The following is a 17,613-nucleotide window of genomic DNA, read 5'->3' as shown; positions in this document are numbered from 1 at the left end:
CATCATGAACCAAAATTTTTTTTCTGCCCTCCGGCCGGAAAGTGGCAACTTTCTGGCCGCTGCGCTAAACAAAGTTGCCACATTCCGGCTACGTCGAGCATAAAAATAGTATACACACCTTGGCCAGTAAATAAGAAAGCCTCAGATCACATGTTTGTCAACCTCGGCTTCGCCTCGGCCAACAATTACATGTGATCTAAGACTTTTCTTATTTTACTGGCCTAGGTATGTAATATACTATTTGTACGGGTTTACACAGGGTTCTCACAAAAATTTCCGTTACTATGCACTGATAGAAGGATTCCTTAACATTTAAAAAGATTTCTTTGTATTTAAGAAATCATTTCTTAAACATCATTTCTTAGTATTTAAAAAAAAGTTTGGAAAATCCAAAAGTGCACGCCTCATAACGCTCATTCATTTTTTAAGAAAAAATAAATTGTGTAACTGATAAAAAAAAGAAAATTATAATTAAGTAATTTCTTACAGAGTATTTTTTTTTTAAATATCAGCGCCCTTTTTTCTTGTTATATGCGCACGCAGTCTAAAAAATCTAGCTTTATCAAGTGGCGCCATAGTTTTCACGTGACAAATAAGAAAAATTCGTTTGTCTTTGTACGGTTATATCGTAATAAATTTTAATAAAAATTCAATTAAAAAAAAAAAATACGTAAACTAGGCTACTGATATGAAATACGGACCCAGTTCATCGCATTCGTAAACTAATAAAAAAGGTCCGGTCTTGAAATATCAATTTTTTCGGGAGTAATCATTGGTACATCCAAAATGGGGTGACATCCGGACGTCCACGTAAAATTTTTTTCAAAACGTTTTTTTTTTTCAAAATAGCAACATGAAATGATTTTAGAAAGTAAAAGATGGTTTAATTTAAGTGTTTTATCCGTGTACATCTACTTATATTATTGTATAAGTGTAATATGGTTGTGATAGAGACATTTAAAGATCACAAAATTGCTTGACCTTGACGAGTCGAGTATAAAGCACAACCTCACGCGCTTCGCGCTATGAGGCGTGCAATATTTCTTTGTATTTAAGAAATATTTCTTAAATACTAAGAAATATATATATTTTTTAAATACTACGAAATATTTCTTAAATATTAAGAAATATTTTTTAAATACTAAAAAATGATGTTTAAGAAATGATTTCTTAAATACAAAGAAATCTTCTTAAATACTAAGAAATCCTTCTATCAGTGTGTAACATGGTAATGGTTACCATTCTAACATAGTAATAAGTTCTATTCTTTTCTCTCCGTGTATTTTTTGTATTCTATGATAAACTTTCAAACACAAATTGATCAGACTGGAAATTCCAATATAATTAAAAAAAATCACTTTTTTTCGATTTTTTTCGTCAACAATAGGGTAGACGTACCGTTTTTGGCCAGTTAACATTTGAATTAATTTATAAAAAATTATAATATTGTAACCATATTTTTGTTGAGTTTTAAAAATTTATATTAAAACACTAGGGTACTTCTACCTTAACTCATAAACGAATCAACCGATTTTGACAGGCTCGTTTGTGAGCGACGTGGTTTTTTTTTAATGTTAAAAGCTGTTTAGTTTCTGAAATTAATCGGTAGAGCCGTTTAAAAATTTTCAACTTTCTTAGCGGGAAGTTAAAAAACTATATCAGTATAAAATCATAAAAAAATTAAAATTTTGAATAGAATTTTTCTATATATTAAATAAATAAAAAATAGATCACACTTAAAATATAAATATTATCAGACACTTGACAATTTTTTCTAAATTTAAAAAATTATTTTTAAAAAATTGCCTTTATAATTTTTCAGAGCTTTTTAAGATAATTTTAAAAATATTTTAAAAATAAATTTTTCTTGCCATAATTTATTTATTGTTAAAAAAATTATATCAGATGTTTCAATTTCAGTATTATATAAAATTTTTAAAAATAAATGGAAATTAATTTAGCAAATATTTAATAATTTCAAAAATTTTTGTGACAAATAAATTATGCCAAAGAAAATTAATATGTAGAAATTAAAAAAAAATTGAAAATTCAATTTTTTATAAATATTTTTTTTTAACAAATTTGTTAAAAAAAAAAATCATAAAATAGTTAAATGACTGCTAACTTAAATGTCTTAAAATTAAACTTACCCAAACTATTATTGAAACTATTGAAACTGACATTATGGATTAACGGCATTTTCCGATTGCCCGTTGATAGAAACAGACAGCGCTGTCTTAACTTACCGGCAATTTACCAAAAACACTTTTTCTTACCGGCGCAAGATAATAACAAAACTTATTTCCTACAGATGGCGCCACTTCCTTGAGAACTTGGAAACTTACCAACCACCGCCCGTCAACGTAATCTACAATAATAAAAAAAAAACCTGACATAACAATCATGGAGACATAAATATTGTCACCCAAGAAAAACTAGCCCATTAAAAAGAACCAAATTAAAATATCTACCTGTCAATTTCTCTATTTGAATCCAGGTAAGTGCCAACCTCTAATATTCTAATCTTTACCCACCAGTCTAATTCTAAAACCTTCCAGACAGAATGTCAGACACCCAGAACTTCATAGCGGCGATAAACGAGCTGAATATCGAGAAATTAAAATCTCTAATAACTTCAACATCAACTTCACTGTCAACATGGCCAGATAGTTTCTTCATCCTCCACCAGGCGGTGAAGCTCAACCACAAGGATATAATCGACTACCTGTTGTTCAACAACGCCCACGTAAACAAGGTAAATAGCTACTGGTCGCATTTAATAACCAACAAAAGCACTCCTTTGCACGCGGCAGTAAAAAACAAGAACCTAGAGGTCGCCAGGCAGCTTCTGGACAAAGGAGCCAATCCGGATGCCCAAGATATCCTCGGTAAGACGCCATTACGGTACGCGGTCGAGGCAAACGACCTCAAAATAGCGGACCTGCTGCTACCTCGCTCGAATGTCAACCTTCCTGACAACTACGACCAGACTCCAGTGTACATTGCCGTCAAAAAGGGCTATATTGACCTGGCGGAGCGCCTCCTGGCGGAGAAAGCCACCGCGAACTGCATCAGCAACTTCAGGTGCGAGAAACTTCACACTCCGCTGCATGCTGCAGTAAAAAACGGACAGGTGGAGCTGGTAAACCTCCTAGTGGCCCACAAGGCCAATGTAGAGGCCAGGAATGCCAACAACATGACTTGCCTACATATCGCAATTGACAAAAACAACCTGGACATTGCCGAATGTTTACTGGCAGCTGGAGCTGATGTCAATGCAGTTTGCCGAGTTAACTGCCGTGAAAACTACTCGGCACTCTGCCTAGCGGCCATCAACGGAAGCGAAGATATGATCCAGCTCTTGCTGGATTATGGCGCTGACATCAATGCCAAGAAGTCCAGTAGTCTGGTTCCACTTCACGCTGCAGTTCGCAAAGAGCACCTGGAGATTGTAGAATGTCTTCTAACTCTGGGTGCTGACATCCACAAGCGTGGAGTCGACAGATGCACAATTCTGCACACTGCGACCTGCAACAAGAACCTCCAGGTCGCAGAATTTCTAATCAGCAAAGGAGCTTCTGTTAACGGCCGTGATGTGAACGGAGTGACTCCTCTTCACATGGCAGTCTTGGAGAACAATTTGGCTCTGGTGGAGTTCCTGCTGAACCATGATGCTGATGTCAATGCGATGGGTAACCTCTTCTTCAAGGAGTGTACTCCCCTCCACCTGGCAGTCACTTACTGCGCCAAGGACATGGTCCAGCTGTTGGTGTCCAGGGGAGCCAGGATTGACGGACCAGGTGCTAAGACTCCTCTGAGGATGGCCATTGATGGGAACCATTTGTCGATCGTTAAGTGTCTTGTAGAAAATGGCGTAGATGAGCGGTCGACTGCCATCCACCTGGCGGTCGACCTGGACAGCATTGAAGCTCTGAAGCTTTTGCTTAAAGCTGGAGTTTGTATCAATACTAAGGACGTTGCTGGTCGCACTCCTTGTCATCTAGCGGCAAAAGTTGGAAATTTGGGAATTCTGCAGATTATTTTGGACTTTGGTGGAGATGTTTCTGCTAGAGATGTTGCTGGTAGGACGCCATTGCATTATGCTGCTCAGTGGTGCCACCTTCAGGTGGTTCTCATGCTTCTCAAGTATGGCGCTAGTGTCAATTGTCTGGATAATGATAAGCAGACTCCTGTCTTATCGGCGTTCAATTCCAGTGGAGCGAAGGCAGTTTTTGGAGAGCAAGGAATTGAAGATGTTGATTTGATGGCAATGATTGCGCAGCAGCCTAAAGATATTGCGTTGAAGGTTCTCCATGTTTTGATAAAGCAAGTGGTGATGCTGAAGATGGCGCAGTTGTATGTTTGCAAGGAGAATTTAAACGCAGCACCGCGGAAGTTTGAAGAAGCTTTTGGAGATGAGTGCAAGGAAGAAGTTGATAAGATGAAGAGGGAACGGGTGTTACGGAGAGTTTCTTGCTGGGATTTGTTGAGGATTTCGGATAATTGTTGCGCGAAAATGGCCGACAAGGTTGACTTACTGGGAATTGTCAATGCGGGGGAGTACAAGGTTAAGTTTCCGATTTACTACCCGATGATTGTCAACCAGGTGCTGAGAGCTGTCGAGAGGAACAAGTTGCTGAAGCGCTGCGAGGATTTGTGCGAGTTCCTGGTGGATAATTTTATGATCCTGCCGTATCATTGCGTCGAGAGGATTGTCAGGCACCTGGGGACTGATGATCTGAGGATGCATGTCAACACTGCCGAGTTGAAGGTTGGAGACTCTTGGGATGAAAGGAAGGAGGAGTTTGAAAACCGAAGAAGAAGAAGGGAAAATGTTATATTGTTTGGAGTTCCTGAAGGGAATGATGAAGAAGTTGTTCCGAGGATTCTTCAAGGGTTGAAGCAAGTTGTCGCTGATGTTAAGTGTGAAAGAATTTCTGAGGCCGCTGGTCAGCCCAGGCCTCTTAGGATTGTTGTGGGGGAAGACAAAGTTGATGCTCTTCTGCTGGAACACAGTCGGCTGAGGAGGTTGATGATGTTACCGACTGTGCTGCAGGGAATTGTTGTCACTAGGGATCTTACGGTGATGCAGAGGGAGCAAGGCAAGAAACGGGAGGTCAAAAGAAAGGCCAGGAAGTCTAGGTGACAGGATTTTGAAATTTTTTGATGCTCTCTAGTAACAATTTGGTTCAATTGGACAAGTCTGGTTAAAAAATCGTGATGAAGTATCTGGATATAGATTTTTACAATTCTTGGATAAGAAACTTACGGCAGATTATTCTTCAAGGATCGTCGAAGAATCGCTCCAGACATTTGACCAAAATTCTTGGGCAAGACTGTGGCCAGAGTTCGTCCAGAAAATGGCCAGAAATGGTCAGGCTCCCCACTACCACTTTTTGAGACTCAGTTGTCAAGGCAGAGGTTCTCATTCTTATTTCAGTACAATAACAATGCGCATTGTTAGTCTCTCTGATAGCCAAGCTGGTCGCAACTTGTCAGCAAGTTTTGAAAATTAACTCGGTTGGTATCAACTGGTTCACCAAGTTGTCAGCAAAAACTGCTTTTGAAACTTTTTCACACCAAGCTGACGAAAAGTTTTTCAAGAAATTTGTGGCGACATATTGCGGCAGTAGATTGGTCTTCTTTTTCTCAGAAACTTGTAGCCAACTTAATGCCAACAATTACAAATTCGGAACTTGACCGAAAGTTATCGCTAAATTGGTGGCAACTATCTGACACCAACTTTGTTGGCCTGAAACTCTGGCTATCAGTATTCGTCTTTTTGGTTTCTCGCGCAAGTCTGGATGAAACTTCTTTACCAACAATCTGGACAAATTCTGGCCACAGATTTGTCACTAAACTTGACCTATTGCTCTAAATTCTGTTTTAAAATCTTGTCCAAGTTTGTCACCAGTCTAGATAAATAATCTTGGTTAACTGTCTGATTCAAGAATTGTCTGATTCTGTTTCCAGGGCTTGGTCAACCATCTGGCCAAAGAATCTTGTCCAAAACTAATCTTACTAGAGGCTAGGTAATTTTTTTGTTAATTTTTATTTATCAAAGTTTTATGTTCAGGGATTATTTTTTTAATTTAATTAAGGAATGTATACAGTTTTGTGTATGGATAAAATTATTTATTGTAAAATATTATTTTAATTATACCTTTTGGTATATTATAATATTATGAATTATATTTAATTTTATTTTGATATAGTTAACAATATCTTTATTGTGAATTTAAAAACTATGTAACTTTTTTAAATGAAATTTATAAATTGTCAAATGTAATTAGGTGAATAATTAATATAATTAATTTTATGTTAATAAATTAATTAATATTTAATTTTTATACTTATATTTATTACATGGTAGTGACTAGAATACGCTTTTCTTCAAAGCGTTTTTATTAATTTTTGTCTTTTTTTTTTTTTTTTTTTTTTTTATTCACTAATTCGTGTTACAAATTTTTTTATACTATTTTGAATAAATTTAAGTTTTAATTATAAAATATAACAAAACTCACTGTAAATAAAAACTAACAATGAAAATAAAATTAGCCGACATCTAAAAAATTTTATAATTTTTTTTTTTGAAAAAGATTATTGTAAAAAAAAAATTGACATTTGGAAAATTTAAATAATTTTAAGTGCAATTTTTTTACTTATTATTTTTATTGATTTAAATAATCAAAAATTGTTCAATTTCTGCTAATTTTATTATCATAAACTAACTTGAAATTTTTTTCAACATACTTTATCATTCTTCGCTTTTTATGCATTCAAACAACGCTCTTATTTATAATATTCACAATGACGTCAGACCAATCACATCACGTTTCGCGTCACCTGCTTTTTTTTTATCATATATTGAAGATTGAGCCACTTTTATTTATTAAAATTTAATTTTAATTTTGTTTAACTATTTCATAAATGTCAAAGAATTTATTAAATTAATTTTATATTTATGTAAAATCATTTTCATACAAATACCTAATTTGCACCTGTCAATATCTTGTTATACCGACAGGTAGTTAAAATATTAAGGTTAGGTTTATTTATTTATTTATTTGGAATACAAGCTGTCAAGGTAAATTAACTCCAATAATGTTTACTAACAAATCTAATGATGCTGAATATTTTCCGTCAACAATTACTACAGAGTCGTAAGTAAAATTTTATGTAAGTGATAATTGTTTTGAATTAGTTTTATTAATTTTGTTTTTAATTTTTTTTTCAGAGAAAAATCATGTCAATCATTACAGACTGATGATTTAATTTATAAAAATAAAAATGTACAGTCTAATATTCAACACAGTGTTGAGGTAATTATTATTATTAATATAATTATAATTATTATTAACTAAACAAAAATTTTATGTCGACTTTTTAAAATTTTTATTGTGAAAAATATTTTTAAATAATTTATACTTTTATTTTTTTTTTTTTTAATTTCCAAATGTAAAATTTTTAAATTGAAAATTTAATATATTTTCAATAAAATCAAAATTAATAAAATATTTTCAGACACAAACAGAAGCCGAGAATCAGCCAAAAGAAATCGCCATTGATTATGGAAAACTATCGGCATTTTTAAAAAAAGTAACACCAAAAGTCCTCGAAGCACTTGATGAAATTTACGACAATCATACTATCAATTCCTATGAGCCTATTGGCTCCCGTGACAATGATTACCAGCTTAAATTACTCAACAAATTTTCAACCATCGATGAATTTGATTCTCAAGTAAGTTTTTAATTTTTTTATTGTTAGTAGATTTGATAGAAATCAACTTCATTTGTCCTGATAACGGAACTTTTCAAAAATTTTCCTATTCCTTGAGTCAGCTCGTCGAGCTAGTTCAGAAAATATCATTAACTCTAAGGTTTATGTATGGATGTATTTATTCATAGGATATAATCGGCTTTGTCTCTACTATAACTCACACAATTCTTATCGGATCTCCATAAAATATAGCGTACTTATTTTTTTGAGGATTTCCAAGGTTAAGTTTGAAGATGAGCTAAATCGGTTGGTTAGTTTACAAATTATAGCAATTATAAATTTTTTAAAATTATTAATTACAGCGAAAAATTTTAACTTTTACTGTCTCTCCCTTCAATAGCTATTGAACAAGATAACTTACTAAATTTCTGTAAATTTTATCTGAAAGATCATTAAATAAGCTTTAATTTGCATAGCTATATATTTTGCTAGATCAATGAGTTTCAAAATGCCAGCAATATAAGTTTCAAAATTTTATAAAATTGTGAGTTTTAATGGTTGTTGGCACAATTACTATTAAATTCGATAACTTATTAAATTTCTGTAAACTCCATCTGAAAGCTTCTCAAATAGGCTCTTATTAATCTATCTATATATTTAAAAAAATTAAAAAATTAAATATTTACCGGTCGCTTTGATGAAATTAAACTTTAACATTCGTTTTTACATTTTATTATATAAATTGATTTATATATTTTCTCAATTGCGTTAGTGTTTATATTATCAGTGTTGTCATTTTATTTTAATAGGAAATCTACTTACATCTCGGCTGCCGAATGTCATTTTTTAAAAATTATTTTTTCATAATAAATAATTTATTTTACAGAAAAAAATAAGCTCGTTAAGTTGGAGCAAAAATGGAGGTACCCTGGCAGTTGGGTACAGCAATAATCACACCGCCTGGTGTGATCATCAATCTAGGATAAAGTTTTACAATTTAGAGCGCAATGATGATAAATTGCACCAAGACGCGGTTAAAAATTATGAGACTAATTCGTGTGTTACGTGCTTGAGTTTTCATCCTATTGAGCCGTCAATAATTGCTGCTGGTCTTTTTAATGGTAATTTATATTTTTTTTTTTCAATAATTATTAATATTTATTATTAATCAATAAATAAATTATTTTTGACAGGCGATGTTTTGTTGTGGAATATTGCTGATACCTTGTCGCAGTCATTGTCAATTACAGTTCACAATGATGTAGTAACGTCATTAATGTGGCGACGTACTACAATTAATACCGACTCGTCTATGTTGATAACCACCAGCGCAGATGGTTTTATTTATGTCAACAAATTAATTGACAATTTCACAAATTCAAAATTACAAAATCGGTACTAAAGTGTGATATTATATTTTAGTTTACAGAAAATATTGTGATAATTTGATTTAATAGAATGATTGATATTATTTACAGGTTTAAAATAATTAAAGAGCATAATCCAGCAGAAAATAGTCGGCCACCAAGTGCAAGTGGTCGACATGAGCGTACTTTGGAACCAGGATTATCAATAACTTGTCTTGATATTTCTTACAAGAATAATGAGATTTTTATTGTTGGTACTTTGTGTGGTGGGATGTATAAATGTAATTTTAATGCTACTACTCCTGTTCAAGGTACGTTTCATGATTTTAAGGTATATTATTATTATTATTATTATTATTATTATATAAGTCTTAAAAGCATATCAAAATTTTATGAAAATCGAACAAATAGATTCTGAGATAATAATAAAAATAAATTTATTGATTCTGAGTGTCAATGCAGTTTAATGATATTTGTAAGTAATTAAAAAATTAAAATTAACATTTTATGCTTGAGTAATAATAATAATAATAATGTAAGTTATTAATTGGCTGTAGGACAATGTCTCCTAACAGCCAAAAGATACATAAATTTAATACTTTATTGCAGAGTGTGTGTAAAATTCAAATAGAAATTAAAATAAAACATTTAAACGGAAAAATAATTAGAAATAAGAATAATGTTTATCATATGGTCTCTTATCATCAAAACGCTCGTAAAATTAAAATAAAAAAAAGTAGTTAGAATAATAATAATAATAATGATTTGTGCTTCAAAATTATTATTTATTTATTTATTTATTCACATGAATGCCAATCAGCATTGTATACATGGGGTATCCCATGCCAAATCGAACACTTTTGAACCCGACCCCTTTAGATTTAGCTGAAACTTTACTATTCTTTTCTACCCTTTGAAAGACATTTTTGAGAATTTTTTCAAATTTTTTTATTCAACCCAAAAAAAGTGATGAATTTTTCAAAAAAATGGCTTTTTTATTTTCAAATAGTCATAACTTTTTTAGAAATTGACTTTTGGGTACCTTTTTTTTTTAAATTTTTGTTTTTGAATGAACTTTTCGAAAAAATACACGAAAAAAATTTAACATGATCAATTATATAAAATAATCGGTTTTTTTGAGTAAAATCGTCATTTTATCGAAGTCTGCCATTCTTTTTTTTTTTTCTCAAAAAAAAAATTTAATTAATTTGACAACTATCCCCGCTAATCCCGGGCAGAGCCGATTGTTTTTTATTTAATTGAAAAAAAAAATTTTTTTTTATTTCAGAAAATTTGACAATTTTTTTTTCAATTAAATAAAAAAAAATCGGCCCTGCCCGGGATTAGCGGGGATAGTTGTCAAATTAATTAAAGTTTTTTTTTCTCAAAAAATATATATATATATATATATATATTAAGATATTAAGATATTCTTTAAATTATAAATTATAAATTTTTAAATTCTAAAATCCTAGCTCGAAAATTACACAAAAATAAATTCTTATTTTATGATGCCTAGTTAAAATTATGAATATTATTATTAATATTGCAAAATGTGTTTTTTGACATTGGAGCGGAAAGCCTTGTAGGAGCCACCAAAAAAATTCATTGTATCATGCAGCGAGTTCACTAATAAGTTGGATATTCTGTTGCTTGGTCCATTCATCACGTAGTTTCGACTTGAGTTTATTATTATTATTATTATTATTATTATTATTATTATTATTATTATTATTATTATTATTATTATTATTATTAGACTTTACTTTTAACAACATATAAATTATTTTTTATAAAATTAAGATAATTAGGACCTGAGATTTTGACAAAAATAAGTGTTTTGATTTTGAATATCAATGCAGCATAAAAACTTAATTTCTATCTAACACAAAAATAACAAATATAATACAATACTATTGTAATCATAACAAACATCAAACAATTAAGTTTAGAAAAAAATGGTTGCATTGATATTGAGTGTCAATGCTCTTTAAAATTGTTTTTTCCATGATTTTTAAAAATGATACATAAAATCTAGTGCTATTGTAATAATAATAAGAAAATAATTTAATCAAAATATTATTTTTGTTATTATTATTATTATTATTGATTGAAATTTCTTAAATTTGACAGGTGACAATACACTAATAGATCCAGTTATCGATGAGTATGAACGATGCGACGGATCAATTGTTGACTTGAAATGTTTAGACACTCAAGATATCTTCGTTGCTTCCAACAGTAACAAAGAAATCAGGATTTTCAACATCACCGAAGTATGTATTTTCTAAAATACTTGACTATTCAAAAAAAAAAATCAAATCTATTTATTTGTTGCTATATATATCATAAATTTCCGCTATTTTAGATGACATTGACGCGCATAATCAATGTAGAATTTACAGTTACGGGGCTAGGCTCCATAAGTAATGTCATAGTGTGTTACGGTGCTGATGACACGATTAAATTTTTCAATACCAGCGGAAAAATTTGTGAGCTGAAAATTAAGTGTCAGAATAATTTTATCAGTTCAGTGGATTTGTCTATAAAAAGGTATCATTTTTATATTTCTTCTTATTTTATTCAATTGAGTAATGAAATAATTTTTTTTTCATTTCATTTTTTTAATAAATTAATTTTAATATTTTATTCAATCAATTAATTTTAACATTTATTAATCTATATTAGTGAGAGAATAAGAAAAATTTTGTCTCCAGGATAGTCATATGATAAAATCGGTTTTTTTAGTGAAACTTAGTCATTGCAAAGGTCTTGACTTGAATTTGTGCCTTTTTAAAGTTTTATATCATTCTCACTGATAGTCAATTTATTATGATAAGTATTTAGGTTGCATTCGAAAATGCTCTATCTTTAGATACATAATTAAAAAATGACCTTGTATCTTGTGAACTATTGACATTTTTAAAGATATAAGCTCATTCCGACATTATACTCATCGTAACCTTTCATTTGAGTACCCACATCAATTTTTCATATATTTATATTATATATATATATATATATATATATATATATATATATATATATATATATATATATATATATATATATATATATATATGAAAAATATGTCAAAATGCATGTGGGTACTCAAATAAAAGCTCTTGATGAGTGTAACATCGGGATGAGCTTATATCTTTAAAAATGTCAATAGTAAAGAAATTACATTGAATCTTGTAAACTATTGACATTTTTAAAGATATAAGCCCATCCTGATGTTACACTCATCAAGACCTTTCATTTGAGTACCTACATCAATTTTTCATATATTTATATATATTTCACAAATACCATATATATAAAATATATAAAAAATGCCATGTAGGTACTTAAATGAAAGGTCTCGATGAGTGTAATATCGAAACGAGTTTATATCTTAAAAAATGTCAATAATTAAGAAATGACATTGAATCTTGTCATCTAATGACATTGTTAAAGATATAAGCTCACCCCGACATTACACTCATCGAGACCTTTCATTTGAGTACCCACATCAATTTTTCATATATTTGTATATATTATATATGTCGGAGATAATATAGGGAAATTCCCAATATTTTAGTTTGTCTGTTAGTTTTAAGCAAAATTGTAAAGCATAGAATATTTAATAATTATTTATGACTTAAGCCGATTATAATTTTTATGGTTATGGCGATGGGCTTGAGTCCGGAGTGACAATGGTCACTAAACGTAGCCGAGGTCACAGGATAGAAGTAACAAGTATACAGTTAAGGGGGGAAATACGTGTAGAAGGCCGTTTTCACCCTGATTTTCATTAATTTTTTTAAGGTATATAAAATTAATATTATTTATTGAAACTATCCGGTTATTTGACAGATGTATTTATGAGTATTTTTTCGTATTAAACAACGATATAACTTAACAAATAGCGGAGATATCAGCTGATACACATCGTAGGTTGTCATCCGACTTAGCAGTTGGTGTGCAGTATAGAAGCCACAATTTTTATCTGAAATCACTGGCACAGAAAATTTACTTTTTTTATATGTGTATCTTCTATATGAACCTCAATTCCAGAAAAAAAAAGTAAAAATTTGCATTTTTTAGAGGGCTGTGAAATTAAGTCGTAATTTTTTACCATTTTTTCATACATTGTTTATTAAAAAAAAAATAGTTTAAATAAAAATATCGCTTATGATCGAGGTTCATATTCAGTGTAATTGTATAAAGAAAAGTAATTTTTCTGTGCCATTGATTTCAGATAAAAATTGTGGCTTCCATAGTGCACACCAACTGCTAAGTCGGAAGACAACCTACGATGTGTAACAGCTGATATCTCCGCTACTTTTTAAGTTATATTGTCGTAAAATATGGAAAAATATAAATATATGTATAAAATAACCTGATAGTTTCAATAAATAACATTAATTTTCATACCTTAAAAAAATTAATAAAAAATCAGCATGAAAACGTCTTTCTACACGTATATCCCTCCTTAAAGATATCGACAGAATGAGGGCTGTCGCAATACTTTTTGAGAGAAAAAGTACTTAGGGTACTTAGACGAGTAGTTCTGGTTGAGCATTGATCGAGCAAAGACATCGAGCATATCCTGCTGACCCCGGATTCGTTCTCGGTCTTATTGCCCAGCATTTTTATCTTGTATATTAATTATACTTGGATAATTAATTGTAGTATTGTTTATACAAGTAGGTGTACATCACAATTCAAAATTTAGATCGGTGTTATAGTTTAATTATTCTAAATTAATAAATAATGGAACAAACGAATCCAATGGACTGTACTAATGCTCCTTATAATACTTTTCCGACATATATATGTATATGGGTGATTCTCTGTAAGGACGTCTTAAATCTGTACAAAATTGTCCGACGAAATTATTTTTGATTTTATTAAAAGAAAAATTAACAAGGCTTACAAAACTATCAGCTTAATCATAATAAATAAACAGCCGATTTAATTTTTGCTTTTCGGATATTTGTGTATCTTCGGCCATATAACATGACAGGGGACTAATTGCCAAGGGAATGTTTTTTTTTTTATTAAATTGAGAAAAATCAAGCAAACTATTTCAATGCATTCAACTTTTTAAGTTCTCAATGAATGTTTACATTAATTAGAATAATATTAAGACTTATGGATCCAATTTTATAAATAAATTGTAAATAAAAATAGTTGCCAAGGGACTGAGTTTTGAAGTGGCCCAGTCACATATTTCCAGCACAAACAGTGCTTTGACACTAAATAAAATGCCGATAAAGCGCTAACAGCCCTATGGTTATTAACTCAAGGCTAGTTAGATCCTTATAAACCTTACAAAAGGTAAAATAACACGCTGGATTTTTTTTTTTGGCTTTGAGCTTCTGGCAGGGGACTGATCTTAAAATGCCTGGGACAGACTTTGGTTTAATGAATTTAATGAAACAAATTAATTTTCGGTACTTTTTATTGAAGAAGATTGTTAGTTAACTAATTAAGTTTATAAAAATTATGGACCAAATTATATATTATGGACGAATAACTTAAAATTTAATCTTAAAGTTTTAATTTTGGGAATGGGACAGCCCAGAGGACTGTTATTTCGGTGGTTTACGAATTTATAGCAAAAAAACCAAAATTTATTTCATTTTAGTTTTCAATGCTCCAAATAGAAATGTTTTTTTACTTTCGTAATAAATTTTTTTTAGTAACAAAATAACAATTTTTCTAATAAAAACATTCCCGGGACAGCAAAAAACATCCTTACAGAGAATCACCCGTATATATGAAAAATATACCAAAATGTATATGGGTCTCAAATGAAAGCTCTTGATGAGTGTAACATCGGGATGAACTTATACCTTTAAAAATATCAATATTGAGAAACGACCTTGTATTTTAACTACTGACATTTTTAAAGATATAAGCTCATCCCGATGTTACACTTATCGAGACCTTTCATTTGAGTACCCACATCAATTTTTCATATATTTATATATATTATATATATGTATATATGAAAAATATATCAAAAATGCATGTGGGTACTCAAATGAAAGCTCTTGATGAGTGTAACATCGGAATGAGCTTATATCGTTAAAAACATCAATATTTAAGAAAGTACGGTGCAATTTAACAAAAGTCATTATTTAATAAAGCAAAATTTTATTTATTTCTTCTTATTTTAATATTTTTTTTATATAATTAACTTAATAATTTATAATTTTAATTAAAAAAATTTTTTTTTATTTAATGTCATTATTAATTAATAAATTGATATTTTTTTCAGAGATACAATTGCAATTGGTGATATTCTAGGTAATTTAGAAGTATGGAAAATTCCACCCCAAACATCAATGAATTAAAAAAAAAAAATTTCTTCACTCTATATTTAGTATAAATTTTTAACAAAAATATTTTCAAGTATCCTCAATAAATTGTGAATAATTCCTCAGTATATTTAAATTAAGTCCTTGAGATGACCAAACTCGAGTCCTTGGAATATTTAAATATAAAACCTGTCAACACAAAATAAATAAATAAAATTACATTTAAAAAAAAATAAATTAAAAATTACCTTATAAGTTATTTGATCATTTATCTCCACAAATATAATAAATGTAAATTAAATCTCCTTGATTTAATTAAAAATATTTGTACAAAAATAAAGCTATTGACCTGTAAAAAAAAATCTAAATTATCTTATTATTTAATATCACAAATAAATGTCGAGTCAACGACCCGTTGCATCATCAGTCTGCAAAAAAAAAAAGTTGCTCTTAAAAGAGCATTTTTTGTCCTTAAAAGGACAATTGTTGCCTTTAAAAAGGCAATTTTATTTTGTAAAATCGTCTTACGTGTTGAAAAATTTGCGGGCCCTTAAAAGGGCCCTAAAAAAAAATTTACAATTCCAATTAACAGATTTTAACGGGAAATTACAATTACAATTTGAATTTGAAAAAAGAAAATACATTAATTTTGAAAGATTAAAATTAGAGCCCTTGAAAACAAAAATTTAAATTTACAAAAAATTATTGCGTAAAATTATTGAATATTTTTTATAATGGCTCATTGTAATAAAAAAAAATTACAGATATGTTAAACAAAATTTGTTCGATGGCTGAGAGGACAAGGACGGTTTCTCATTAATAAACATTTTTACTCTCTTATAAATTCCTCATCTTAATTATTTCTTCTTTAATATAAAAATGTCTCCTCTAACTCGGACATTTTTAATTAAAATAATATTATATTACTTTTCTTTCTCAGAAAACAAAAAAAAAAGTATCTCATGTTTTTGTTGTAAAAAACATTTCTTCGCATTATTTAGACATCGTCGCGTTTATTACTTTCTATGTCTTTAAACTCTAATATCTATTTTTATTATATTAAATATTTTAATATAATTATTTATAATTGAATATAAATGCAAAAGTTTTTTGTTTCTTTGACATTAAATTATTTTTTTTTTTTTTAATATAATTTATCTTGTTTCTGAAAGTTTGGATTTTAAAACTTCATCATCATCTTCATAATTAATTAATTAATTTATACTTTTTCGTTACATTTAATTGCTTATATTCATATTTCATTTATATATTTATAGATAATATTAATTTTTAGACTCGTGTGATTTTATTGTAGACTTTATAAAAAAAAAATATTTTTTTTTGTCATTACAAATTTCTTCAGATTGTAATTTTTTTTTTTTTTTTTTTTTAATTTTTTTCGAATTTTTTTTTTGACAATCTTTTGAAAAACTTTATTAAACAAATATAATTTAGAACTTCAAGTCCAAAAATAAAAAATAAACATTTAAAATGCAATGACAAAAAAAATAATTTTTCTTCACAGTATCAATATTTCTTCTACAATAATTAATTATTAATCATTAATAATAACACTTAAAAATAACACGTGTGTTATTATTAATCGTATTAATTAAAATAAACACACTTGTCTTCTAAGAAAACTCGTCATCGTATAAAACTTTGTTTGTTTTTTTTAAATCGTTATTTCTTCAGTATCAATTAGACATTGTAAATCAACAATGTTATTTACAATTTACAATACTCGATTATATTCTTCACAATTATCATTATTATTACAAGTATTATCAAGATTATCATTAATATTAAATATAATTATTATTATTAAATAATTACATGTACAAATACGAGAGTCTAGAAATTTAAGTTAAAATCAATTATACATCATTGACGAATTTTCAGTAGAAGTTACTCAAAATATTGTGTTTTTTTTTTAAGCCATTCGATCTTATTATTTAGAATTATTTATATTTTATCGTTAATTTATTTTTTTACCCATACCTTTTGTGCACAAGACACAATTTAAGCAATTTCTAGTTCAATTACAATTAATTTAAACATTTCTTCTCGATTGAAATTATTCCTTCACAAACTGATTTTTTAAAAATGTTTACAATAATTACATTTTTTTTATTTGAATTAATTTAAATATTTCTTCTTGGTTTTAATTTATTATTTCTTCAAATTTTTTTTTTAAATTTAATTAATATTTC

At 29.1% G+C, this 17,613-nt stretch overlaps 2 protein-coding genes across 3 annotated transcripts; both read left to right on the top strand.

The window, feature by feature from the left end:
* Window positions 1-2,334: 2,334 nt before the first annotated feature.
* LOC123263063 (putative ankyrin repeat protein RF_0381) lies at window positions 2,335-6,143 on the top strand. The gene is made up of 2 exons (XM_044725598.1): window positions 2,335-2,497; window positions 2,559-6,143. Exon 2 carries the CDS (start codon window positions 2,564-2,566, stop codon window positions 5,144-5,146), a length of 2,583 nt encoding a protein of 860 aa, XP_044581533.1. The 5' UTR covers window positions 2,335-2,497; window positions 2,559-2,563; the 3' UTR covers window positions 5,147-6,143.
* A 771-nt stretch (window positions 6,144-6,914) lies between these two features.
* LOC123263243 (cytoplasmic dynein 2 intermediate chain 2-like) lies at window positions 6,915-15,633 on the top strand. Of its 2 annotated transcripts, XM_044725844.1 has the most exons (9): window positions 6,915-7,163; window positions 7,238-7,322; window positions 7,525-7,743; window positions 8,609-8,843; window positions 8,916-9,117; window positions 9,201-9,400; window positions 11,223-11,365; window positions 11,458-11,642; window positions 15,361-15,633. In XM_044725844.1, exons 1-9 carry the CDS (start codon window positions 7,105-7,107, stop codon window positions 15,434-15,436), a joined length of 1,404 nt encoding a protein of 467 aa, XP_044581779.1. In that variant the 5' UTR covers window positions 6,915-7,104; the 3' UTR covers window positions 15,437-15,633. The 2 variants fall into 2 exon arrangements, with proteins under 2 accessions (XP_044581779.1, XP_044581780.1); XM_044725845.1 differs by lacking the exons at window positions 6,915-7,163; window positions 7,238-7,322; window positions 7,525-7,743 and adding an exon at window positions 7,880-8,032.
* Window positions 15,634-17,613: the final 1,980 nt, after the last annotated feature.

The sequence above is a fragment of the Cotesia glomerata genome, linkage group LG4, assembly GCF_020080835.1.
Source record: "Cotesia glomerata isolate CgM1 linkage group LG4, MPM_Cglom_v2.3, whole genome shotgun sequence".
NCBI classification, from domain to species: domain Eukaryota; kingdom Metazoa; phylum Arthropoda; class Insecta; order Hymenoptera; family Braconidae; genus Cotesia; species Cotesia glomerata.
This window is presented reverse-complemented; position numbering and strand designations above follow the sequence as displayed.